This window comes from Salmo salar, chromosome ssa17 (genome assembly GCF_905237065.1).
Source record: "Salmo salar chromosome ssa17, Ssal_v3.1, whole genome shotgun sequence".
Classification (NCBI taxonomy): domain Eukaryota; kingdom Metazoa; phylum Chordata; class Actinopteri; order Salmoniformes; family Salmonidae; genus Salmo; species Salmo salar.
In genome coordinates this window covers 3,929,499-3,956,396 of record NC_059458.1, presented here as the reverse complement: position 1 = coordinate 3,956,396, position 26,898 = coordinate 3,929,499, and the positions used below count along the sequence as shown (strand labels likewise).

Genomic DNA, 26,898 nt, shown 5'->3' with positions numbered 1-26,898 from the left:
GAGATGGAACTCTTTGGCCTGAATGCCAAGCATCACGTCTGTAGGGAACCTGGCACCATCCCTACGGTGAAGCATGGTGGTGGCAGCATCATGCTGTGGGGATGTTTTTCAGCAGTAGGGACTGGGAGACGAGTCAGGATTGAGGCAAAGATGAATGTAGCAAAGTACAGAGGGATCCTTGATGATAACCTGCTCTAGAGTGTTCAGGTCCTCCGACTGGGGCAACGGTTCACCTTCCAACAGGACAACGACCCTAAGCACACACAGCCAAGACAACTCAGGACTGAATTCAGAACAAGTCTCAATGTCCCGATCGAAAATCTCTGGAGAGACCTGAAAATAGCTGTGCAGCGACACTCCCCATCCAACCTGACTGTGCTTGAAAGGATCTGCAGAGAAGAATGGGAGAAACACTCCAAATACTGGTGTGCCAAACTTGTAGCGTCATACCCAAGAAGACTTGAGGCTGTAATCGCTGCCGGAGGTGCTTCAACAAAGTACTGAGTAAAGGGTCTGAATACTTATGTAAATTATATATTTCTGTTTTTTTAATTCTTAATACATTTGCAAAAATTTTGAAAACAGTTTTTGCTTTGTCATGAGGTACTGTGTAAAGATGATGAATTAAAATATATACACACACACACACACACACACACACACACACACACACACAGTGGGGGGGAAAGTATTTGATCCCCTGCTGATTTTGTATGTTTGATCCTTTTCTTTATCAGTGGGCAATCTATAATTTTTAATGGTAGGTTTATTTGAACAGTGAGACGGAATAACAACAAAATATCCAGAAAAACGCATGTCAAAAATGTTATAAATTGATTTGCATTTTAATGAGGGAAGTAAGTATTTGACCCCCTCTCAAACAGAAAGATTTCTGGCTCCCAGGTGTCTTTTATACAGGTAACGAGCTGAGATTAGGAGCACACTCTTAAAGGGAGTGCTCCTAGTCTCAGCTTGTTACCTGTATAAAAGACACCTGTCCACAGAAGCAATCAATCAATCAGATTCCAAACCCTCCACCATGGCCAAGACCAAAGAGCTCTCCAAGGATGTCAGGGACAAGATTGTAGACCTACACAAGGCTGGAATGGGCTACAAGACCATCGCCAAGCAGCTTGGTGAGTAGGTGACAACATTTGGTGTGATTATTCACAAATGGAAGAAACACAAAATAACTGTCAATATCCCTCGGCCTAGGGTTCGATGCAAGATCTCACCTCGGGGGGTTGCAATGATCATGAGAACGGTGAGGAATCAGCCCAGAACTACACGGGAGGATCTTGTCAATGATCTCAAGGCAGCTGGGACCATAGTCACCAAGAAAACAATTGGTAACACACTACGCCGTGAAGGACTGAAATCCTGCAGCGCCCGCAAGATCCCCCTGCTCAAGAATACATACACATGCCCGTCTGAAGTTTGCCAATGAACATCTGAATGATTCAGAGGACAACTGGGTGAAAGTGTTGTGGTCAGATGAGACCAAAATGGAGCTCTTTGGCATCAACTCAACTTGCTTTGTTTGGAGGAGGAGGAATGCTGCCTATGACCCCAAGAACACCATCTCCACCATCAAACATGGAGGTGGAAACATTATGCTTTGGGAGTGTATTGGGACAGGACAACTTCACCGCATCAAAGGGACGATGGACGGGGCCATGTAGCGTCAAATCTTGGGTGAGAACCTCCTTCCCTCAGCCAGGGCATTGAAAATGGGTCGTGGATGGGTATTCCAGCATGACAATGACCCAAAACACACGGCCAAGGCAACAAAGGAGTGGCTCAAGAAGAAGCACATTAAGGTCCTGAAGTGGCCTAGCCAGTCTCCAGACCTTAATCCCATAGAAAATATGTGGAGGGGAGCTGAAGGTTCGAGTTGCCAAACGTCAGCCTCGAAACCTTAATGACTTGGAGAAGATCTGCAAAGAGCAGTGGGACAAAATCCCTCCTGAGATGTGTGCAAACCTGGTGGCTAACTACGAGAAACGTCTGACCTCTGTGATTGCCAAAAAGGGTTTTGCCACCAAGTACTATGTCATGTTTTGCAGAGGGGTCAAATACTTATTTCCCTCATGAAAATGCAAATCATTTTATAACATTTTTGACATGTGTTTTTCTGGATATTTTTGTTATTTTGTCTCTCACTGTTCAAATAAACCTACCATTAAAATTATAGACTGATCATTTCTTTGTAAGTGGGCAAACGTACAAAATCAACAGGGGATCAAATACTTTTTTCCCCCCACTGTATATTTTAGAATAAGGCTGTAACGTAACAATGTGGAAAAGTCGAGGTCTGAATACTTTCCGAATGCACTGTACAGTCTAGATCAATTCATTGTGTAAAACAATCTTTATCACAGCACTGGCAAACCATAGTTGACCAACATGACTGACCATCATAAGAATGTTCATGTCCATTCTTGTATTCTAATTCTTAATTCTATGGGTTTAACATTTAACTAGACCCTAGAATTATGTGTGTGTCCCTCGTCTTTCTAAAATCTCTTCCCTCCTCTCTCTCTGCAGCTTTCAGTCTTGCCAGTGAGGATGGCCTCGGGAGAATTCCTACCCAAGAGAGATTGGTAAGGATGGGGGGAGAGAGGGCTAGTATGAAGAGGGTAAGAGATTGTTGGAGACAGGTGTGTGTGTGTGTGTATGGGAAAAAAATGTGTCACATACCAGTTATCACAAAATATAATTGGTTGCCTCATCTGCGTGTTTTCCAGTTTGGAGGTGATGCGAGTGAGGATTCAGAAGCCTGGCGTTCCAGCTACACCCCACAGCCCTGGAGGCCAGAGGTACGCTCTCTTATTCACCTCACAGGAATCATCCACAGCCTGCCCAGGCTTGCTCACCCCCCCTTGTAAGTGTGTGGATTTAGGCCCTAGTGTATAGTAGTAATCAGTGTTTGAGCAGAATCTAAGTAGGAGTCATCATGTTTCTATTATATCATGGTGTGCTGCTGTGCTAAGTTGGTAGAATCTTATATAAAAGGATTCACCACTTTAATGTAATGGCAAAATGTAGATTTATGCCTAAATAGACATACCGTAAAGTAACTGCTATTCATACATTGATTCTGACATGCCAAAACTTGGTATATTTGGAAAGACATCTGAAGAGTTCAGAATACACAAAATAACCGTTTTTATTATATTTTTTACATTTATTTAGAAAGTAATCTTTCATTGACAAGCTGTAAGTGAATTATTGATGCCCAGAGCTGGAAACGCATCAGATGGCTTCCACAACATATGAACAATTTCAGCAAAAAATGGTATTGGTAGACCGAACAACTAGAAATGGGCAGATGTTTTAGTAACTGGTGTCAGGAGTGGTCACGTGACGTTTCCAAAGTGGCATATGTCTGTAAATTAGATAATTCCAGTGCTATTACATATTTGCAATCGGTAAATGTTATTATTTCAGTCTCAAACACAATTTATACCATATCAACCTCACTCAAACATTGTTGGTGTTATGGGTGTCAAGGCTGTGCGCTGCTGGTGAAGTCAGGTGCAGGCAGTATTGGGGCGGCAGGTAGCCTAGTGGTTAGAGCGTTGGACTAGTAACCAAAAGGTTGCAAGATCGAATCCCCGAGCTGCTAAGGTAAAAATCAGTCGTTCTGCCCCTGAACAAGGCAGTTAACACACTGTTCTTAGGTCGTCATTGAAAATAAGAATTTATTCTTAACTGACTTGCCTAGTTAAATAAAGGTTAAAAAAAATTAAGAAATTGAACAAGCGCACACTTTATGGCGGTAGAGAAAATAAAAGAACGCAGCTTCTTGAAAACCTCCAGCCCACAAGGCAAAAGTATAAGGTGTGATAAATGTTCAATACAAGACACTGTAATACAAAATAAACAAACCTTGTGCAAAAAAACTCAAACATGAAAACCCAGTCTGGTGCGTAACGATAACCACGAAACAATTACACAGAAGGACATGGAGGGAAACAGAGGACTAAATGCATTCAGTGTGATTATGGAATGGAAACCAGGTGTGTATGGAACAAGACATGAGAAATGGAGCGGCGATGGCTAGAAAGCCGGTGATGTCGAACACCGCCCGAACAAGGAGAGGAGCCGACTTCGGCGGAAGTCGTGACAATGGGGGTATCCAGGATATGTTCAAGTGTCCTTTCAACCTCTCCCAAGTGTCCGAATGTGGTAATTGCAGTCTTTTAGCAAACTGGATGTGCCTATTGTTCACTTTAAATACTTGCTACAACACCAACATCTCTCAAACATTGTGGTGGTGTCGGGACATTCAGGGGATATTCAGTTTATTTTTTATAAAACCTCTCCAAAGTGCCTGTACGTTTAGCCTAGGCATAGCCAATGTATTGGTCCCACATACAAAAACAATATAAAAGCAACAGATATACACTAACATTTAAAAGTTTCGGGGCACTTAGAAATGTCCTTGTTTTTGAAAGAAAATACATGTTTTTTTGGTTTTTTTTGTCCAGTAAAATATCATCAAATTTATTAGAAATACAGTGTAGACATTGTAAATGACTATTGTAGCTGGAAACGGCAGATTTATTTACTTTCATAAATGGAATATCTACATAGGTGTACAGAGACCCATTATCAGCAATTATCACTTAGCTAATCCAAGTTTTATCATTTTAAAAGGCTAATTAATCATTAGAGAACCCTTTTGCAATTATGTTAGCACAGCTGAAAACTGTTGTTCTGATTAAAGAAGCAATAAAACTGGCCTTTAGACTAGTTCAGTATCTGGAGCATCAGCATTTGTGTGTTCGATTACAGGCTCAAAATGGACATTAACTACCTTTCTGCTGAAACTTGTCAGTCTATTCTTGTTCTGAGAAATGAAGGCTTATCCATGTGAGAGATTTCCAAGAAACTAAAGATCTCGTACAACACTGTGTACTACTCCCTTCACAGAACAGCTCTAACCAGAATAGAAAAAGGAGTGGGAGGCCCCAGTGCCCAACTGAGCAAGAGGACAAGTACATTAGTGTCTAGTTTGAGAAACAGATGCCTCACAAGTCCCCAACTGGCAGCTTCATTAAATAGTACCCGCGAAACACCAGTCACAACGTCAACAGTAGCAACAGGTAGCCTAGTGGTTAAAGCGTTGGACTAGTAACCGAAGGTTGCAAGATCGAAACCCTGAGCTGACAAGGTAAAAATCTGCTGTTCTGCCCCTGAACAAGGCCGTTAACCCACTGTTCCAAGGCCGTCATTGAAAATAAGAATTTGTTCTTAACTCACTTGCCTAGTTAAATAAAGGTTAAATAAAAAACAGTGAAGAAGCAACTCCAGGATGCTGGCCTTCTAGGCAGAGTTGCAAATACAAAGCCATGTCTGACTGGCCAATAAAAGATTAAGATGGGCAAAAGGACAGACACTGGACAGAGGAACTCTGCGCGCTTGGTAACGTTAGTGTGTACCGGTGCTCGACCAGTTGTGAAAGCCAACATCCTCCATGACAGAAAACTGTTGATTGTCAAGGGCATTGAATCCATTATTTTGCTGTTAACCTGTTTTTGATAGAGATGCCCTAGAAGGAGAACAAATTGTCAGACAGGGCACTTCCTGTATGGAATCTTCTCAGGTTTTGGCCTGCCATATGAGTTCTGTTATACTCACAGACACCATTCAAACAGTTTAGAAACTTTAGAGTGTTTTCTATCCAAATCTACTCTAATTATATGCATATTCTCGTTTCTGGGCAAGAGTAGTAACCAGTTTAAATCGGGTACGTTTTTTTTATCTGGCCGTGCAAATACTGCCCTCTAGCCCCAACAGGTTAACACTAGAAGCCTATTGCCTAAAATATATCAATTGAAGTTTTGGGTTCACAACTCCAAACCAGATGTGTTGGTTATTACTGAGATGTGGTTAAGGAAGTGTTTTGAATACTGATGTTAACCTTTCTGGATATAACCTTTTTCGATAAGATGGATCTTCCAAAGGTGGGGGAGTGGCAAAGAACATCTTCAGTGCTCGGTTGTCTCCACGAAGTCTGTCCCCAAACAATTAGATTTTCTGGTTTTAAGCATTAAACTTTCAAATAGCTCTTTGACTGTTGCTGGACGTTATCGTCCTCAATTAGCACCGGCCTGTACCCTACCTGCCCTAAGATCTCTCCTGGCCCCTTACACTAAGTCTGAAATTGTCCAGCTATGTGACCTAAACTGGGACATGCTGAAACCACCTGACCAAGTCCTAAAGCAATGGGACTCCCTAAATCTTTCTGAGATTATTACCAATCCCACAAGTTATGACTCCAAACACCCAGAAAAGGCTACTCTCCTTGATATTATCCTCACAAATAATCCTGATGGGCATCAGTCTGGTGTTTTCTGTAATGACCTTCGTGATCACTGTTTTACAGCCTGTGTTTGTAATGGCTGCTCAGTGAAAGGCCGTCTCCTGAATTGTCAGACACTTGCTAAAAAACTTCAATGAGCAAGCCTTCCTTCATGACCTGGCTTCTGTAAATTGCTATAGAATCAGCTTGATCCCATCTGTCAGACTCTTGGACCTTCTTTTTTGATATTTTCAGTGGTATTGTTAATAAACACACCCCATAAAGAAAATGAGAATTAAAAACCTGTTCAGTCCCTGGTATGACCATGATCTGGCAGAGTTACTCCATCTCAAATTCAATTTGGCTAAAGGCTCGGCACATTCATGCTCAGGCTGACTGGCTCTCGTTCAGGCAAATGAGAAGTAAGTGCACTCAGGCTATCCGGAAGGACAAAGTTAGTTACTTTAAGGAGCAGTTCTCTCTTTGGGTCTAACCCCAAGAAGTTCTGGAAAATGGTTAAAGACCTGGAGAATATACCCCCCTCACAGCTGCCCATGTCCCTTTTTTTATGTTGATGTGGTTGTTACTGACAAGGACGAGCTCTTTAATCACCACTTCATTAAGTCAGGACCTAAACGGGGACTTAGCCTTGCCCATCCAAAATGTCCTAATTCCCCCCCCCTGCTTTGCTACAAACTTTCTCCCTGCAGGCAGTCACTGAGTCCGAGGTGCTAAAGGAGCTCCTTAAACTTGACCCTTTTTTCTTTTTTAAGGCTTGGTGATGATAGGGGCAGCAACCTGTCTCTCCTCTCTGGGGAGGTTCCCATTGCTTGGAAGTCAGCCACGGTGTGTCCTTTTATTTAAAGGGGGAGATCAAACGGATCTGTTATAGGCCAATTTCTATTTTGCCCTGTTTATCAAAAGTGTTGGAAAAACTTGTCAATAATCAACTGACTGGCTTTCTTGTGTTCTATAGTATTCTCTCAGGTATGCAATCTGGTTTCTGCTCAGGTTATGGATGTGCCACTGCAACCTTAAAGGTCCTCAATGTCACTATTGCCCTTGATTCTAAGCAATGTTGTGCTGCTATTTTTATTGACTTGGCCAAAGCTTTTGATACTTTTGACCATTCCGTTCTTGTGGAAGTTTTGGTGTACTGAGTGGTCTTTGGCCTGGTTTTCAAACTAGCTCCCTCAAAGAGAGCAGATGTTCTGAATTTATACACTGCAATCTCAACCACTGCCTGTCACCAAGGGAGTAACCCAAGGCTCAATCCTAGGCCCCATGCGCTTCTCAATTTACACCAACAACATAGCTCAGGCAGTAGGAAGCTCATTCATCCATTTTATATGCAGATGATAGTCTTATACTAAGCTGGCCCCTCCCTGGGTTTGTGCTAAATGCGCTACACCAAAAGCTTTCTTAGTATCCAACAAGCTTTCTCTGCCCTTAACCTTGTTCTGAACACCTCCAAAACAGAGGTAGTAATCACTCCGGTGGGGAGAGGGGCATTCTTACCAAACCACATGACCTTTGAGGGTTTAGCTTCAGGTAGTCACCTCATACAAGTACTTCGGATTATGGCTAGACGGTACACTGCCCTTCTCTCAGCACATATCAAAGCTGCAGGCTAAAGTTAAATCTAGACTTGGTTTCCTCAATCGTAATTGCTCCTCTTTCACCCCAGCTGCCAGAATAACCCTGATTCAGATGACCATCCTGCCATGCTAGATTACGGAGACATAATTTATAGATCGGCAGGTAAGGGTGCTCTCGAGTGGCTAGATGTTTCTTTACCATTCGGCCATGACATTTGCCACAAATGCTCCTTATAGGACACATCACTGCACTCTATACTCCTCTGTAAACTGGTCATCTCTGTATACCTGCCGTAAGACCCACTGGTTGACGCTTATTTATAAAACCCTCTTAAACCTCACTCCCTCCTATCTGAGATGCCTACTACAGCCCTCATCCTCCACATACAACACCCGTTCTGCCAGTCACATTCTGTTAAATGTCCGAGAAGCGCACACATCCCTGGGTGCTCTTCTTTTCAGTTCACTGCAGCTAACGACTAGAACGAGCTGCAAAAAACACTCAAACTGGACTGTTTTATCTCCGTCTTTTCTTTGAGACTCAATCATGGACACTCTTACTGACAGTTGTGGCTGCTTCATGTGATGTATTGTTGTTGTCTACCTTATTGCTCTTTGTGCTGTTATCTGTGCCCAATAATGTTTGTACCATGTTTTGTGCTGCTACCATGTTGTGTTCGTAGGTCTCTATTTATGTTGTGGTGTGTGTTGTCCTATATTTTAAATTTTTGTGTCCTTTTGGTAGACTGTTGTAAATAAGAATTTGTTCTTTACTAACTTGCCTAGTAAAATAAAATTTTACATGGCAAAATGTATAGAATTGCAAGAAAATTAGCCATAACTGCAAAATGTTCTTTGTATCCCACGACATTGTGTAGAATTGTAGTAAATAAGCTTTAAACCTGCATAATTCTCTCCACCAATGAGAGGTGTGAACAGTTTGTCATGAACAGTGCTTGTGCGATAGGGGGCGCATGGGATGTTCCCCAATGCTGGAAGGGGGGCCCTGAGTGAAAAGGTTTGGGAGCACCTGCTATAGACTACTTTCATTAAATTATTGGTAGTTATATTTAAAAATAATTTGTCCACCAGTCTCAAGTGTGGCTCTCCAAATTAAGGTTTTAATGACACACAATTTTATTTTAACTATTTCACAAGGAGGCTTCACCCTCCCCTTTACTTTCATCTTATTGGAAGTCATTGTTAGGTACTTTAGTCTTACTCTAAAGTTTTACAGTATTTAATACCTATCCATTGGATATTCTTAAGTTGCTTTACTCATTAGACCTATTATTTTGAGATGAAATCATTTGGGCGCATTACATATTCCATACACTGAGTCTACAAAACATTAGTAACACCTTCCTAATATTGAGTTGAACCCCCTTTTGCCATAACAGCCTCAAGGTGTCATGCATTCCTCAGGGATACTGGCCAATGTTGACTCCAATGCTTCTCACAGTTGTGTTAAGTTGGCTGGTTGTCCTTTTGGGTGGTGGATCATTTTTGATACACATAGAAAACTGTTGAGCGTGACAACCCGGCAGCGTTGCAGTTCGTGACACACTTAAACCGGTGCACCTGGCACCTACTACCATACCTCGTTCAAAGGCAAATTCACCCTCTGAATGGCACACATACACAATCCATGTCTCAAGGATTAAAAGTCCTTTAACTGGTCTCCTCCCCTTCATCTACACTGATTCGAAGTAGATTTAACATCAAGGGATCATAGCTTTCACCTGGATTCAACTGGTAAGTTTGTCATGAAAAGAGCAGGAAATGGAGGAACTAACAATATAGATGGAAAGCAATAAATACTGTACCATAGAGGCACAGAATAAGTTGGCTAAAAATAAATGGAGGAAGTTATTCCAGAAAGATCAAGTGTAATATATTATAAAAATAAAGCGAACTGGCTGGAATATGGGGGATTTTATTTTTTTTATTTTTTTAATCTTCAAATGTAGAAATGCTCCCAAAAATTTCCTGACTATTAAGCGCACCTGAATATAAGCCGCACCCACTGAATTAAAAATATATATTATTTTGAACATAAATAAGCCGCACATGTCTATAAGCCGCAGGTGCCTACCGGTACATTGAAACAAATGAACTTTACACAGGCTTTAACGAAACACAGCTTGTAACAAAAATAAATAGGCTTTAACAAAACATGGCTTGTAACAAAAAATAAAAAATTAGCTGTAAGCTTTAGTTGTCTTTTTGCACTGAGTCAATTCCTCACGCTGCTGTTTCCAACGTCTTATCGACTCATTAAGACCAAGCTCCCGTGCAGCAGCTCTATTTCCTTTTCCAACAGCCAGATCAATCGCCTTCAACTTGAAAGCTGCATCATATGCATTTCTCTCTCTTTGCCATGATGAGGGTGACAAAATGACTACCGTAATCAGAATGATGGGAAGTTTGAGAGCGCTCGATTTAATCTAAACAGTAAACAAAAAAGTTGTTTGACCTTAACCCGTTCGGCAATTTCATTGGTCTAATGAAAGCTTCATGCTGCCAAAAAACTGAGCACGTCACAGTTTTTTTGGAGGAAAGAAAATTTGAAAGTGGGAAAAATCCATATATTAGCCGCGTCATTGTTTAAGCCGCGAGGTTCAAGCGTGGGAAAAAAGTTGCGGCTTAAAGTCCGGAATTTACGGTAACAGGAACTTGTTACAAATGACTGTCATCCATGATTCACCAAACACTATTTTGAAAGGAGAAGCAAAGTATTTGAAGCATATGTTTTCGTTTGTCTCTTCAGTCTCCACTAACTGAAGTTAATTGTAAGAATAATTTTTCTTCTATTTATCGTGTAAAATGAAGAGCTGTACAGAACGACTTATGTGAAGGCCACATTACAGAAGATGAACTTCTTGATACAATTAAATCCTTTAAGTCCGAACATACTCCAGGGCCGGATGGCATACCTGTTGAGGTATATCAAACCTTTTTAACCACTCCTAAAAAAATGGTAGACTATCAGATAGGCAGCAAGAAGGTCTGATTTCACTATTACTGAAACAGAACCAAGGTGGTAAATATAAAGATCTAGTCCACCTAAAAAAAGAAACTGGAGGCCCCTTACACTTAAGCGTTGTGATGCAAAAATTCTAGCCAAATTCATTGTCTTGAAGGTATTGTCCAATATTATTCATCCTAATCAGGCACGTTTTCTTTAAGATAAGCACTGGAAACAATAAAACAATGAAAAATGTGGTAACCCAAATCTGTTATTCATAGCTGATTTTTGAAAAGTCCTCGAGTTTGTATATAAATTCCTAGACTATTTTAATTTTGGAGAATCTCTTTATATTGTACAATGGGTTAAAGTTATTATACCAACCCCAGGTGTAAAATGGTAAATAATGGCTGCTTCTCAGAAAGTATTAAACTGTCAAGAGGAGTAAAACAGGGTTGTCCACTAGCTAACATTTTTTTCATTGGACATAATAAAAATGCCACTATTAAAATCAGACCCAACAATATCAAGGGGCTAGAAATCCAGGGCTTGGCCTCCCGAGTGGCGCAGTGGTCTAAGGTACTGTGCCGCTAGAGATCCTGGTTGGAGTCCAGGCTCTGTCGCGACCGGGAGACCCATGGGGCAGCGCACAATTGGCCCAGCATTGTCCTGTTTAGGGGGGGGTTTGGCCGGCAGGGATGTTGCTGTCCCTTTGCGCACTAGCGACTCCTGTGGTGGGCCGGGCGCAATGCATGCTGACATGGTCGCCAGGTGCACAGTGTTTTCTCCAACACATTGGTGCGGCTGGCTTCCGGGTCAAGTGGGCATTGTGTCAAGAAGCAGTGCAGCTTGGCTGGATTGTGTTTCGGAGGACTTGCGGCTCTCGACCTTCGCCTCTCCCGTGTCCGTACGGGAGTTGCAGCGATGGGACAAGACTAACTACCAATTTTGATCCCATGGAATTTGTTTTATAAAAAATAAATAATGAAGAAATCCAAGGCTTAAAAACAAAGGTTTCCTTCTACGCTGATGACTCATGTTTTCTTTTAAATGCACTATTTGGATCCCTGCACAGCCTCATACAGGATCTAGGTAATTTCTCTAACCTCTCTGGAGTGATGCCAAATTATGATAAGTGTACTGTGTTATGTATTGGATCACTAAAAAAACATTTACATTACCGTGTAGTTTACCAATAAAATGGTCTGACGGTGAAGTGAGCGTACTCGGTATTCATATCCCGAAAGAAATTCTCACTACAATGCATTTGAATAGAAAGTTCGCAAAAATAGATACTGTCTTGCTAACATGGAATGGTAAATACCTGTCTATTTGTGGGGAAAATCACCTTGATTTGACATATTTAGTCATATCCCAGTTTACCTATTTACTTATGACCCTGCCTACACCCAACGACTTGTTTTTTTAAATTATATGAGCAAAAAATATTCCACTTAGTTTGGAGATCAGCAAACCAGACACAATTTAAACGGGCCTATAAAATGACTATGAATTCGGAGGGCTGAAATGATTAAATATTAAAGCATTGAACCTCTCACTAAAGGATTCAGTCATACAAAAGTTATACGTAAATCCGAACTGGTTCTCTAGCAGATTAGTAAGAATGGCGCAACCCATGTTAAAAAATTGCCTTTCCCCCTTTTTATTCAGATTACAACCTCTCACTTTAGGTTATTTGAAAATTGAAATAATCTCCAAAATATGGCTATTTTTAAAACCAAGAAAGCAAGCTGGTTGCAATTTCAGATGAATCTACCAGAAAATACCGAACACAATATTACAAAAAATAATATTATGGTTAAATTCAAATATACTAATTGATGAAAAAACATTTATAAACAAACAATGTTAATGAGATCATAAATGGGTCACAAATGCAGCTAACAAAAATATAAATGCAACATCCAACAATTTTCAAAGATTTTACAGAGTTATATGAACTGTAAGGCAATCAGTCAATTGAATTAAATTAATTAGGCCCTAATCTATGGATTTCACATGACTGGGAATACAGATATGCATCAGTTGGTCATAGATACCTTTTAAAAAAAGGTAGGGGTGTGGATCATAAAACCAGTCAGTATCTGGTGTGACCACCATTTGACTCATGCAGCGCGACACATCTCCTTTGCATAGACTTGATCAGGCTGTTGATTGTGGCCTGTAGATTGTTGTCCCACTCCTCTTCAATGGCTGTGCGAAGTTGCTGGATATTGGTGGGAACTGGAACACCCTGTCACACACGTCGATCCAGAACATCCCAAACATGCTCAACCTGTGACATGTCTGGTGAGTATGCAGGCCATGGAAGAACTGGGACATTTTCAGCTTCCAGGAAATGTGTACAGATCCTTGCGACATGGGGCCGTTTATTATCATGCTGAAACATGAGGCGATGGCGGCGGATGAATGGCACAGTATCTCTGTGCATTCAAATTTCCGTCGATAAAATGCAATTGTGTTTGTTGTCCGTAGCTTATGCTTGCCCATACCATAATCCCAACGCCACCATGGGGCACTCTGCTCTCACCGTTGAAATCAGAAAACCGCTCGCCCACACAATGCCATAAACGTGGTCTGAGGTTGTGAGGCCGGTTCTCTAAATTGACGGCTTATGGTAGAGAAATTAACATTCAGTTCTCTGGCAACTCTGGTGGATGTTCCTGCAGTCAGCAATCCAATTGCACACTCCTTCAAATCTTGAGACATCTGTGGCATTGTGTTGTGACAAAACTGCACATTTCAGAGTGGCCTTTTATTGTTCCCAGCACAAGGTGCTGTTTAATCAGCTTTGTGATATGCCACACCTGTCCGGTGGATGGATTGGCAAAGGAGGAATGCTCACTAACAGGGATGTAAACAGATGTGTGCACAATTTGAGGGAAATTATTTTTTTGGTGCTTATGGAACATGTCTGTGACTCTTTTATTTTAGCTCATGAAACATGAGACCAACACTTTGCATGTAGAGTTTAGATTTTTGTTCAGTGTATATGGAAATGTCTGATCTATCCAAAATTATAATTAACTGAGTACAGCAATACTGCAAAAATTGAGGCAAGTGGGAGAATGTAAGGCTCATCTGTCGGCCCTGCATTGAAGACATTGGTTAAAGAAAATTGTGATAGATAAAATAAAAAGTATACCAGTTTCATTTAAGGAGCAAAAAATTGACAGCTGCACGATACAGGTGCAAAATAGTTGGGAAGAAATGTTCGATGTGCTGCTTCCATGGCACATAGTTTATGAACTGATACACAAAACCAAGTTTTGCAATTTCAATTATTATACAAAATTCTTGCAACCAATAGAATGTTATGCATATGGGGATACAACCATCCCAGCTCTGCAGATTTCGCTGCGAAGACAGACTCATTAGATCACTTGTTTTGGTACTGCCTATATGTAGCTTGTTTCTGGTCGCAGGTTCAGGAATGGCTAAAAAAAACCTGGAGCTAACGTATCAAATAGCATTGCTGGGTGACTTAAAGCCATAGTCAATCTATCAATAATACTCTTAGTAAAAATGTTAGTTTCTACAGATTCTAAATAAAAAATGATGGGAATGGAAAGGTTCAGAACTTTTGTGAAACAGCACCGTTAAAACATACATTGCAATTTAGAAATCAAAACTGGATGGTTTTCAGAGATGAATGGGAAGAGTTGAGGGGAGCTGAAGGATGGGACTAGAAAAGAGGAGCTGAAGGATGGGACTAGAAAAGACACTAATAATTAGTGTCTGTGAAATGCATGTAAGCTGGAAGTTGAAGCCTAGGTATTGTTGTCCATTAGTTTACACCAATTAGGGGAGGGGTGGTAGGGTTAGGGGAAATAATAATAAACAAAATGTATACTTTAAAAATATATATTTTCTAATGTTTTGTACACTCAGTTACCCAAATGTAAAACTAGTAACTGTATTGTTTGACCTACTCCTTACAGATTTTTCAAGCCAATCACAATCGTGCAATTTGTCAGACAACTCAAAGAGCTTCACATTAAAAATAGACGAGCATTGCGCTATGTCAGGGAAATGTCACACATCAACACGGCTGTCTTCTCAGCCTTATCTATCTTCTTTTTCTACCAAAAGCTCCAGCCATTTGCCCGGTTGGCCGTTCACATGCCATCGTTCCTTTCTTCATTTTGTCACGTGTTTTAGCAACTTTGTTCTACCCCACGGACAATTGGTAGAGTAAGTTAAAATAGAATTCTATCCTACATTCGTGACAGACTAGGGATGTTTAGTTTCCATCTATGTAATAATGCATGGCCCTGCTGGCCAGGGAGTGGATAGCATGGCCACATTGGGACTAGTTGTCACCAAGCTAAGGACTGTAGCCGCTAAGCCACGGTAGCCACCACTGATGCTAATGACCAATTATTAGCATCTCTGCTGGTACCTGACAGCTCCTCTCTTAGAGGCTTTGGATCTGACCTGCTTAAATCTCACACACACACACACACACACACTCTCTCTCACACAGCTCAGATAACTGGGGTGGCAGGTAGCCTGGTGGTTAGAGCGTTGGGCCAGTAACCAAACGGTTGCTAGATCGAGTCCCGAGCTGACAAGGTAAAAATGTGTCGTTCTACCCTGAACAAGGCTGTTAACCCACTGTTCCTAGGCCGTCATTGTAAATAACAATTTGTTCTTAACTGACTTGCCTAGTTAAATAAAGTTTAAATAAACTGTCTTGCTAACAGAGGTGTTGGTGTGTGTGATGGAGAGAGGGGGTGTTATTATGGGATCAAACTGTCATGTGTTCCCCCCCACCCCCCAGTATAAGGGACAGGCTAATCTCCATACCTTTGAGGACTGGTGTGGCAGCTCTACAGCTCAGCTTCGCATGAACCTGCATTACCCTCTTTACCCACACGTGAGTCACACAGTTCCCGAGCCAACATATACACATGACATGTCATAGCTCAACTGAAGACTACACCCATTCCTCTCTCACTCTCTCCTCTAGTCCAGAACCACAGTAAAGAAGCTGGCTGTTTCTCCCAGGTGGATGAACTACGGCCTCAGGATATTTGGCTATCTCCACCCCTATACCGACGGTATATTTTTAATTTTGGAAATCTGTTCCAAAGTTTTCCCAGATATACAGTACCAGTCAACTTTGGACACACCTACTCATTCCAGGGTTTTTCTTTATTTTTACTATTTTCCACATTGTAGAAGAATAATAATGAATACATCAAAACTATGAAATAACACACATGGAATCATGTAGTAACCAGAAAAGTGTTAAACAAATTCTTCAATGTAGCCACCCTTTGCCTTGATGACAGCTTTGCACACGCTTGGCATTCTCTCAACCAGCTTCATGAGGTAGTCACCTGGAATGCATTTCAATTAACAGGTGTGGGACCTGGAAGTGTGGTGCCAGGAAAATAACCTCTCACCCAACGTCAAAAAAACAAAGGAGTTGATCGTGGACTTCAGGAAACAGCAGAGGGCCCCCTATCCACATCGACAGGACCGCAGTGGATAAGGTGGAAAGCTTCAAGTTCCTCTGTGTACATATCACTGAAAAGGTCCCCCCACACAGACAGTGTGGTGAAGAAGGCGCAACTTCAACGTCAGGAGGCTGAAGAAATTTGGCTTGGCACCTAAAACCCTGGTACGGCAACTGCACCGCCCACAACCACAGGGCTCTCCAGAGGAGGGTGAGGTCTGCTCAACATATCACCGGGGGCAAACTACCTGCCCTCCAGCACACCTACAGCACCCGTTGTCACAGGAAGGTCAAAAAGATAATCAAGGACAACCACCACCCGAGCCATTGCCTGTTCACCCTGCTATCATCCAGAAGGTGAGGTCAGTACAGGTGCATCAAAGCTGGGACCTAGAGATAGAAGCTATTTTTCAAGGCCATCAGACTGTTAAATAGCCACCACTAGCACATTAGAGGCTGCTGCCCCATATAAACTCAGCAAAAAAAGAAACGTCCCTTTTTCAGGACCCTGTCTTTCAAAGATAATTTGTAAAAATCGAAATGACTTCACAGATCTTCATTGTAAGGGTTTAAACACTGTTTCCCATGCTTGGTCAATGAACCATCAACAATTAATGAACATGCACCTGTGGAACGGTCATTAAGACACTAACAGCTTACAGACGGTAGGCAATTAAGGTCACAGTTATGAAAACGTAGGACACTATAGAGGCCTTTCTACTGACTCTGAAAAACACCAAAAGAAAGATGCCCAGGGTCCCTGCTCATCTGCATGAATGTGCCTGAGGCATGAGGACTGCAGATGTGGCCAGGGCAATACATTTCAATGTCAGTACTGTGAGATGCCTAAGACAGCGCTACAGGGAGACCGGACGGACAGCTGATCGTCCTCGCAGTGGCGGCAGACCACGTGTAACAACACCTGCACAGGATCGGTACATCCGAACATCACACCTGTGGGACAGGTACAGGATGGCAACAACAACTGCCCGAGTTACACCAGGAACGCACAAACCCTCCATCAGTGCTCAGACTGTCCTTAATAGGCTGAGAGATGCTGGACTGAGGCCTTGTAGGCCTGTTGTAAGGCAGGTCGTCTCCAGACATCACCGGCAACAACATTGCCTATGGGCACAAACCCACCTCTTCACTGACAAGTCTCAGTTTTGTCTCACCAGGGGTGATGGTCGGATTAACGTTTATCGTCGAAGGAATGTCACAGCATCATCGGACTAAGCTTGTTGTCATTACAGGCAATTTCAACACTGCGTTATAGGGAAGACATCCTCCTCCCTCATGTGGTACCCTTCCTGCAGGCTCATCCTGACATGACCCTCCAGTATGACAACGCCACCAGCCATACTGCTCGTTCTGTGCGTGATTTCCTGCAAGACAGGAATGTCAGTGTTCTGCCATGGCCAGCGAAGAGCCCAGATCTCAATCCCATTGAGCATGTCTGGGATCTATTGGATCGGAGGGTGAGGGCTAGGGCCATTCCCCCCAGAAATGTCCGGGAACATGCAGGTGCCTTGGTGGAAGAGTGGGGTAACATCTCCCAGCAAGAACTGGCAAATCTGGTGCAGTCCATGAGGAGGAGATGCACTGAAGTACTTAGTGCAGCTGGTGGCCACACCAGATACTGCCAGTGAGAGGACGTTTCTTTTTTTGCTGAGTTTACATAGACTTGGAATCACTGGCCACTTTAATGTTTACATATTTTGCATTACTCATGTCATATGTATTTACTGTATTCTATTCTACTGTATCTAAGTGTATGCCGCTCTGACATTGGGCGAGCAATATTTATATTCTTAATTCCTTTACTTTTAGATGTGTGTATTGTTGTGAAATTGTTAGATATTACTGTTAGACATTACTACACTGTTAGAGCTAGAAACACAAGCATTCAATACGTCCAAAATAATATCTGCTAAACACGTGTGACAAATAAAATTAGATTTTAAAAGTGAATTTGTGTAATTTCTTTCCTCAATGTGTTTGAGCCTATCAGTTGTGTTGTGACAAGGTAGGGGTGGTATACGGAAGATAGCCCTATTTGGTAAAATACCAAGTCCATATTATGGCAAGAACAGCTCAAATGAGCAAAGGGAAACGACTGTCCTTCATTACTTTAAAACATGAAGGTCAGTCAATCTGGAAAATTTCAAGAACTTTGAAAGTTTCTTCAAGTGCTGTCACAAAAACCATCACGCACAATGATGAAACTGGCTTTCATGAGGACCGCCACAGGAAAGGAAGACCCGGAGTTACCTCTGCTGCAGAGGATAAGTTCATTAGTTACCAGCCTCAGAAATTGCAGCCCAAATAAATGCTTCACAGAGTTCAAGTAACACACATCTCAACATCAACTGTTCAGAGGAGATTGCGTGAATCAGGCTTTCATGGTCAATTTGCTGCAAAGAAACCACTACTAAAGGACACCAATAAGATGATGAGACTTGCTTGGGCCAAGAAACATGAGCAATGGACATTAGACTGGTGAAAATCTGTCCTTTGGTCTGATGTGTCCAAATTTGAGATTTTTGGTTCCAAACGCTGTGTCTTTGTGAGACGCAGAGTAGGTGTACGGATGATCTCCGCACGTGTGGTTCCCATCGTGAATCATGGAGGAGGAGGTGTGATGGTGCTTTGCTGGTGACACGGTTTGATTTATTTATAATTCAAGGCACACTTAACCAGCATGGGTACCACAGCATTCTGCAGCGATACGCCATCCCATCTGGTTTGCACTATCATTTGTTTTTCAAAAGGACGATATGCATATGTGGGAACTCCTTCAAGACTGTTGGAAAAGCATTACAGGTGAAACTGGTTGAGAGAAGGCCAAGAGTGTGCCAAGTTGTCATCAAGCCAAAGGGTGGCTACTTTGAAGAATCTAAAATGGAAAATATATTTTTATTTAATACTTATTTTGGTTACTACATGATTCCATATGTGTTATTTTATAGTTTTGATGTCTTCACTATTCTAAAATGTAGAACATTTTTAAAAAGAAAGAAAAATCCTTGAATGAGTAGGTGTCAACTTTTGACTGGTACTGTATGTGATCGTATACAAATGTAAGCAAGGTTTGAAATGCTTGTTTTAGTCAAATTATATATGTTTGGGCTTCTTCCAGTCAATTCGCAGTGTACAAAGGAGTTATTTGTAATTATGTTCCGTGACCCTGACCATCCACTCAAGAAAAAATTGTCCCAAGGCTGAATGTAGTTGATGATCCCTGAAGTAAAGCATCTAAGTTGGGTGGATAGTAACACCAAGGCTTTTGACAACTGTGTTTGGTGCAGTACGACAATTATACGATCAGTTCTGACAACTTTACATGCCACAGGGCAACTGAACCACAGGGGTCCAAACACTGAACCCAGAGGAACACCTAATTCAAATAATTATCTGACTAGATTTGTTATCTCTGTGTGTCTGTTTGTTCCAGGTGAGTTTGTGTTTGCGGTGAGCTCTGATGATAACTCTGAGTTCTGGCTGAGCCGGGATAACTCTCCACTCAACCTGCAGCTACTGGCCTGGATCGGCAAGGTGGGCTCTGAGAGTGTCTGTCAGTTTGGACCTAAGATGGCTCCAGTGACTAACGATTGTGTTTATTTGGGGTTCTGGCAGCTCTCTGACTGTGTGTGGTGTTTTGCAGACTGGCATGGAGTGGACTGCTCCTGGTGAGTTTGGGAAGTATGCCAGTCAGACATCCAGACCGGTTAGGTGAGTCAGCAAACACTGTGGGTGTGTGTGTGAGTGAAGGCTATGATTGCCAGAAGTTTGTCGGGAAGCAAAATTGTGTATGAATCTATTTGTTTCAAGTGAATAACTGAAAACACATCCAAACACAGGGCTGAGAGTTATTTTTAGCAGAGGTTGTTTTTCTTCTTGTGGTGGCTTGGAGCTATGTCACTGAGCCAGGATGAACACACACACATTCACAAATGTACACAAACACACCTCTGAGGTGTGTGTGTGTGTGTGTGTGTGTGTGTGTGTGTGTGTGTGTGTGTGTGTGTGTGTGTGTGTGTGTGTGTGTGTGTGTGTGTGTGTGTGTGTGTGTGTGTGTGTGTGTGTGTGTGTGTGTGTGTGTGTGTGTGTGTGTGTGTGTGTGTACAATGATGGATGGTGTGGGGAGACATGGGTTTGATCCTGACAAAAGAAGCTGTCACAACTACCATAATGAAGCATGGACCACAGGCTAGAGAGGGGTAGAGTAGAAAGAGGGAGGAGGACAGGGGAGAGAGGTTAAAGGAGGTGAGGGAGGGAGGTGATAGTCAGGTATTGGCAGGAGAGGGGGAGGTAGCTATGGAAGGGGGAGGAAGAAAGGCATTCACAGTTAAGGGACATGACATGACAGGCATCTACAACCGCCTATCTGATGCTAGCATAGAGTAACTGTTTTGTGTGTTCTGCAGGCTCTCAGTTCAAAGGAGGTACTTCTTTGAGATTGTCCATAAACAGAACGACAGAGGAACAGACCACATAGAGGTGGCGGTGAGTTTCCCCTCTTCTCTACTCTTTCCTGTGTGTGTGTGTGTGTGTGTGTGTGTGTGTGTGTGTGTGTGTGTGTGTGTGTGTGTGTGTGTGTGTGTGTGTGTGTGTGTGCGCGCAGTAGTATTAAGTGTGTGTGTGTGCGCGCGCGCAGTAGTATTAAGTGTGTGTGTGTGTGTATTTGTTTTGACACAGTGGCAGCTGAACCAGGAGGGTCTAAGGTTTACAGTCATCAGCTCCAAATACATATCCCTCTACAGCAGTGAGTAACACACACACACTCTAGCTATCCAATATTACTAACACATTTTAACTACCTAACTGTTATTTCAGACATGTATTTCAGATGTTTGTGTGTGTGTGTACAGATGAGTCTGCTCTGAGGATGAGTGACATCATTCATGTACCCCAAACGGCTGCTAGTCACACACGCTCGCCTAGCAACCAGCCCAACAACCAGCTGAGCAACCAGCCTGCAGCTGACATGCTGAGAGTCGACCCACGCGACATCCTGTACCAGAGTAAGACCACACACACACACACACACACACACACACACACACACACACACACACACACACACTACAGTCACTAGATTGAACAAATAACTGTGTGTGTAGTCCCTGCCTTAGACAGTAGGTTCCTACAAGGCGTGTTACCTGACTGCTCCTATAAACCCAGCTACATCATCAAAGGTTTCCCTCTGCTGCGATACCAAGGCCTGCAATTTGTAAGTACCATAAATATTCCACCTGGAATCCCTATAACTAACAGAAATGAGCGTGTTATTACCATGTTTGTGTGTCTCCAGGTCCACATGTCCTACATCTATCCCAACGACTACACGCGGCTCACACACATGGAGACAGACAACACCTGCTTCTACCACGACAGTCCCCTATACCTGGACAGGTGAGGAGGGGAGGGAGAGTGTTTGTATTGTTATGAAGAAAGAACTGACAGTGAGATGTGTAACCTCTATGACTCTGGTCTGAGAAGGAGGTTGTATGAGGTTGTTACTATTACCAACCAGCAGAGGGCAGGGTGCAATCACTGAAGTTATGGATAATGTTGTCAGAGAGAGATGATAACATTCCCTCTCTACCCCCGTATCGCCACTCTCTAGGTATGGGTTTTCCAGGTACATGAGGCTGGATGAGCCAGAGGGGCAGGAGGGAGAGAGCCGAGGTAGAGGTAGGAGACACGTTTTTCTTTGGTTAAAAAGTATATAAACTGTTGCAGGTCGGCCTTTATTTTATTTTAACCCTCTTCTCTGTCTGCGTGTTGTTTGGTAGTTGATGGCATCTTGAGGAGGAGAAAGGCGGTCCCAGAGGAGGAATTAGATGGCGAGGCTCCTCCAAATGTGGGAGGGGCTAGTAAGAAAGACCCCGCCCCTCCTGACTATGGAGACGACTATGATGATTACGCTCAGAGACGACGACGCAAACTCTTCTCCCTGCCACAGGCCGACAGGGCACCTACACACACACACATGTCTGACACTCTCACATACAAGAAGAGGAGGAGGAGAGAAACAAATACAGCAGCTGTAGTAGTGCAACAAGCTGTAGTCCAGACCAGAGCAACAGAACAGGATGGGTTGGAGATCCCCCCTGGTCCTGGGTCACATACATCACTACAGACTACACCAGCAGAACAGCTGAGACTAGCAGAAAGACCAGCAGACAGACCAGCAGAACAGCTCAGACCTGTGAAGTCCAGAGCAGGGGAACAGAAACCAAGAGGGAAGCCAGCCGACAGAGAAGATATGGGACCTGCAGACCAAAAACAACCCAGACCAAGAGAGAGACCAGCAGAACAGAACTCAGCCAGGTTAAAGATTTTACCTGCACCACAAAAACTAGACCAGAACCTGCCAGTAGAGGGAGACGGACCAGAAGTTCGGCTTCCCCAGCTGCAAGGGAGGCACCGGCGTGTTCAACAGCCTGGTCCGAGGGGTTGGGGTAACGCAACACCCAATCCCCTGAAGCACCTCCCACCTCCCACTGTCTCTAATTGGTCCATCAGGGTCGGTCGAGGGCGGAGACTTGTTAACCGTACACTAGAGCTGTGGTCAGCGGTTACCAAACAGTCGACCACGCGACTGCCCGAGGTTAAACCACCGCTAATTAAGTTGGACCACAAAGCAACTGTGACCAGGAAGAGAGTCCAGGTCCTAGAGACAGATATCATCCTCCGAGCACAACCACAGATAAAGTCACGACCGCAACCTGACTATGACAACACACTCCACGGGGATCTGCCCCTGGTGTGGTCAGAGGGATGGACCGTCTGGTTGAAGGGGTTGACAGAGGGGAGGTGGCGAGAGAGAGGGGGGAGGAGGTGGGTGTGAGCGAGTCTTTATGGGGTCTTGAGGGAGACTCTGAAGAGGTGGAGGGCTTGTCTTATGACTCCACCCCTCGACCAGTGTTTGACCCTGAGGTGAACTGGGCTCAGACATTCCAGGTGACCCCTTTAGACCTCCAAGCGATGCGCTCTGATTGGATAGACCTCCGCTGTAACGTGTCTGGTAACCTGCTGCTCCGCTCTAGAGACGCTCTGCCTGTCGTCAAGGCCTTCATGGACAAACTCAACCACAGACACCATGGGTCAGTGTGTGTGTGTGTGTGTGTGTGTGTGTGTGTGTGTGTGTGTGTGTGTGTGTGTGTGTGTGTGTGTGTGTGTGTGTGTGTGTGTGTGTACAGTATATGTGTTTGTGGAAGTGTGTGAGTGTGTTAACCCTGTCCCTCCCTCCCTAGGCGTTTTACCCTGGTGCGTGTGCTGAACGTTGAGAGGAGAGTGGATGGAGCTCAGGGCAGCAGGTATTTCCTGGAGCTGGAGCTGAGGGATGTGAATGGCCAACACCTTCGCCTGTCACACTACATCTATGCTCTGATTCGCCACAGACTATCTCGCCCCCGGGGACTCCCGCCGCTTCGCCCTGCCCCTGAGATGTTGCTATGCAACCCTGTCGGTTTTCACTGGAACCCGACTGCCACTGTCCACTTCATAGTACCAGGTACGCACAAACACACACCCTACTGCTCCTCTCCTACTGTTGTATGGCGACATATTGCTTTATTCTTGTGGGTGTCTGTCTATCTGTGTGTGTCAGTAAAGAACCAGGCCCGCTGGGTGCAGCAGCTGATAGTTGACATGGAGGGTCTGTACAAGACCACTGGAGACCCCAACTTCAACCTCATCATCACCGACTACAACAGCACTGACATGGACATCGAGACAACACTAAAGGCATCCACCCTGCACAGGTACACAGTGTGTGGCATTTCATTGCGCAATAAATTATAAAATGGTATATTAACAAATCATCCCCCCTCCCGTAGGCTACTTGTGCACATTCCTCCACTCTAAAATAATTCCAGCATCCACACAGTAATGGAAAGATACATCTGTTATAAAACACCAGAAAGTATAATGACATTTGGGAATTAAGTCAATTGTAGCCTGGATTGAGTTAATGTTGAGGCGTTGTCCGCTGCTGTCTCGGTCTTGGACATTCATCTATGCCTTGATAAAATTTCACATTTTTCTCGTCGCAGATATGAAACCACACTGTGTTTTGGAGCATATGTCACCCATTTTCTAGTCCATTCGCTCATTTTTCATTTGGCTGAGATGCGGCAATAATAAATCATGGTGTAAAATCCTACAGTGTTGGCATCTTTGCTTGTGAATTATTGTGATAAGCGAATGTTTGAAACGTGTGGCTTACTTTCACCCCTGATAACTTGCCTCTGTGTACCAGGTACCAATACCTGAAGCTGAGTGGGAACTTTGAGCGTTCTGCTGGTCTACAGGCCGGTATCGACCTCATCACTGTGAGTGTGACATGATCAGTGACATAATCACTGTGACAGACAGTGGGTGTGTCCTGTTTTGTGTTCCATACATCAACTGAGTTTCATGAAATGGGCATAAATATTCTCTCTTCCTCCCCAGAATGAGCACAGTATAGTGTTTCTGTGTGACCTCCACATCCACTTCCCCCCCTCCATCATCGACTCAGTCAGGAAACACTGTGTGGAGGGACACATGGCCTTCGCTCCTATCGTCATGAGACTGGACTGTGGGGCTACGCCCAGCGAGCCCAGAGGTACACACACAAGCACGTGCACACACACAAGCACGTGCACACACACAAGCACGTGCACACACACAAGCACGTGCACACACACAAGCACGTGCACACACACACAAGCACGTGCACACACACACAAGCACGTGCACACACACAAGCACGTGCACACACACAAGCACGTGCACACACACAAGCACGTGCACACACACAAGCACGTGCACACACACAAGCACGTGCACACACACGCAAGCACGTGCGCACACACACAAGCACGTGCGCACACACACAAGCACGTGCGCACACACACACAAGCACGTGCGCACACACACACAAGCACGTGCACACACACACACACACAAGCACGTGCACACACACACACACACACAAGCACGTGCACACACACACACACACACAAGCACGTGCACACACACACACACACACAAGCACGTGCACACACATGCACGTGCACACACACACAAGCATGTGCACACACACACAAGCATGTGCACACACACACACACGTCTCACACGTCTCTCTGTGTGTGTTCCAGGTTACTGGGAGGTGAATGGGTTTGGTCTACTGGGGATCTATAAGTCTGACTTGGATGCTGCCGGAGGCATGAACACACATGACTTCACTGACCGCTGGGGAGGAGAGGACTGGGAGCTGCTGGACAGGTGTGTGTTTGTCTGTCTATGGTCGTTTGCTGCATGTTTGTGTGTGTTCTGTTGCTCATGCCTGCTCTGTCAATCTGATCATTAATAGGAATTATGTTGCTCTCCCATGCTCTGTGTCAGGATTCTGCAGTCAGGTCTGGAGGTGGAGCGTATCTACATGAGGAACTTCCTGCATCACTACCACTCTAAGCGTGGCATGTGGAACAGACGCACCCAACGCAGCGGCACGTAACCCACAACAACACAGCCAAAACGTACAGCGATGCAGCCGTAAGCCACGACGACGCATCCGTGGGTGCAAGGAAACTGCCACACTTTAACGTCCCCATTCCTCGCATCAGCCATTTACAGCTGTCGACCGGTTAACGAGAGGGCAGGACAGAGGAGATTCCTGACACCATTGGGTGATATCCCCTGTCACTCAAAAGGTTTGAGGGTGTGGTGATGATGGAACACAACATAGTACTGATTGTCCTGGAAAAAGACACTACTGAAAACTAGAGCAGAGGTACTAAAATCTGAACATGTAGGTCCGCAGTACTGCTGGTTGGCCAGAGAGTCACTCACCTAGTGTCCCAAGTCTGAATCACAGGTTGACGTTTATTGTCATGATTCTTGCCCTGGAGGCAGAACTGAGCTGTTTCTGCAAGATGGGCCAGCTGCCTAGTCAAAATTGTCTGTATCTTAAAAACTCATGATTTTTGGTCTTAATTTAAGATTTGGGTTTGCAGTGTGGTTAAGGTTGGGGTTTAAAAACAGATTTTATGACCACTGCTGAGCTGCCTCCAGGGGCAAGACTAATGACAATAAATAGCAACCTGCGTCCGAATCAGTCCCTAGTTAGAGGGGAAATGCAGTATGAAAACCAGTAGTGCTACAGATCTCAAGAACTGGATTTGAGAAAAGGTGGACAAAACACTACTGGGGACTCTATTTAAACATGATACTACTGATTTACTGTGTTTTAACAACACTACTGAGGATCCTGTTCTAAGGAGATACTGTTGTAGTACAAATGTAAACCTTTTCCACACAGTGTGGATATTATCCTTTGGCTAGACAATGACAGATGTCTTTGGTAGCGTGAGGAGACTAAGAAGAAAACTGGGAGCAGTGATGATCTGCTCTGGTCACTGGTACTGATGAACTAGTCTGGACAATCCTGGGCTGCCTAACCAAAGACAGAGACGATACACACCTACACACACATCATTTTAAACATGGATCATACAGCATTTGTATGTAATCAGGGTCCAG

General features: G+C 43.8%; 1 protein-coding gene across 1 annotated transcript in view; it reads left to right on the top strand.

Annotated features, from left to right (window-relative positions):
• Window positions 1-26,431, top strand: part of LOC123728313 (beta-1,4-N-acetylgalactosaminyltransferase 3) — a 36,913-nt gene extending 10,482 nt beyond the window's left edge. Inside the window, exons 2-21 of the mRNA XM_045700355.1 lie at window positions 2,548-2,603; window positions 2,748-2,819; window positions 15,681-15,776; window positions 15,870-15,960; window positions 19,816-19,916; window positions 20,026-20,093; window positions 20,789-20,867; window positions 21,060-21,126; window positions 21,233-21,385; window positions 21,485-21,594; window positions 21,676-21,776; window positions 21,991-22,058; window positions 22,160-23,135; window positions 23,177-23,473; window positions 23,624-23,883; window positions 23,980-24,133; window positions 24,631-24,703; window positions 24,825-24,978; window positions 25,515-25,641; window positions 25,762-26,431. Coding sequence (XP_045556311.1) covers window positions 2,548-2,603; window positions 2,748-2,819; window positions 15,681-15,776; window positions 15,870-15,960; window positions 19,816-19,916; window positions 20,026-20,093; window positions 20,789-20,867; window positions 21,060-21,126; window positions 21,233-21,385; window positions 21,485-21,594; window positions 21,676-21,776; window positions 21,991-22,058; window positions 22,160-23,135; window positions 23,177-23,473; window positions 23,624-23,883; window positions 23,980-24,133; window positions 24,631-24,703; window positions 24,825-24,978; window positions 25,515-25,641; window positions 25,762-25,873 — 3,215 coding nt within the window. The 3' untranslated portion in view covers window positions 25,874-26,431. The remainder of the gene's footprint in view (window positions 1-2,547; window positions 2,604-2,747; window positions 2,820-15,680; window positions 15,777-15,869; window positions 15,961-19,815; window positions 19,917-20,025; window positions 20,094-20,788; window positions 20,868-21,059; window positions 21,127-21,232; window positions 21,386-21,484; window positions 21,595-21,675; window positions 21,777-21,990; window positions 22,059-22,159; window positions 23,136-23,176; window positions 23,474-23,623; window positions 23,884-23,979; window positions 24,134-24,630; window positions 24,704-24,824; window positions 24,979-25,514; window positions 25,642-25,761) is intronic.
• The last annotated feature ends 467 nt before the right edge of the window (window positions 26,432-26,898 follow it).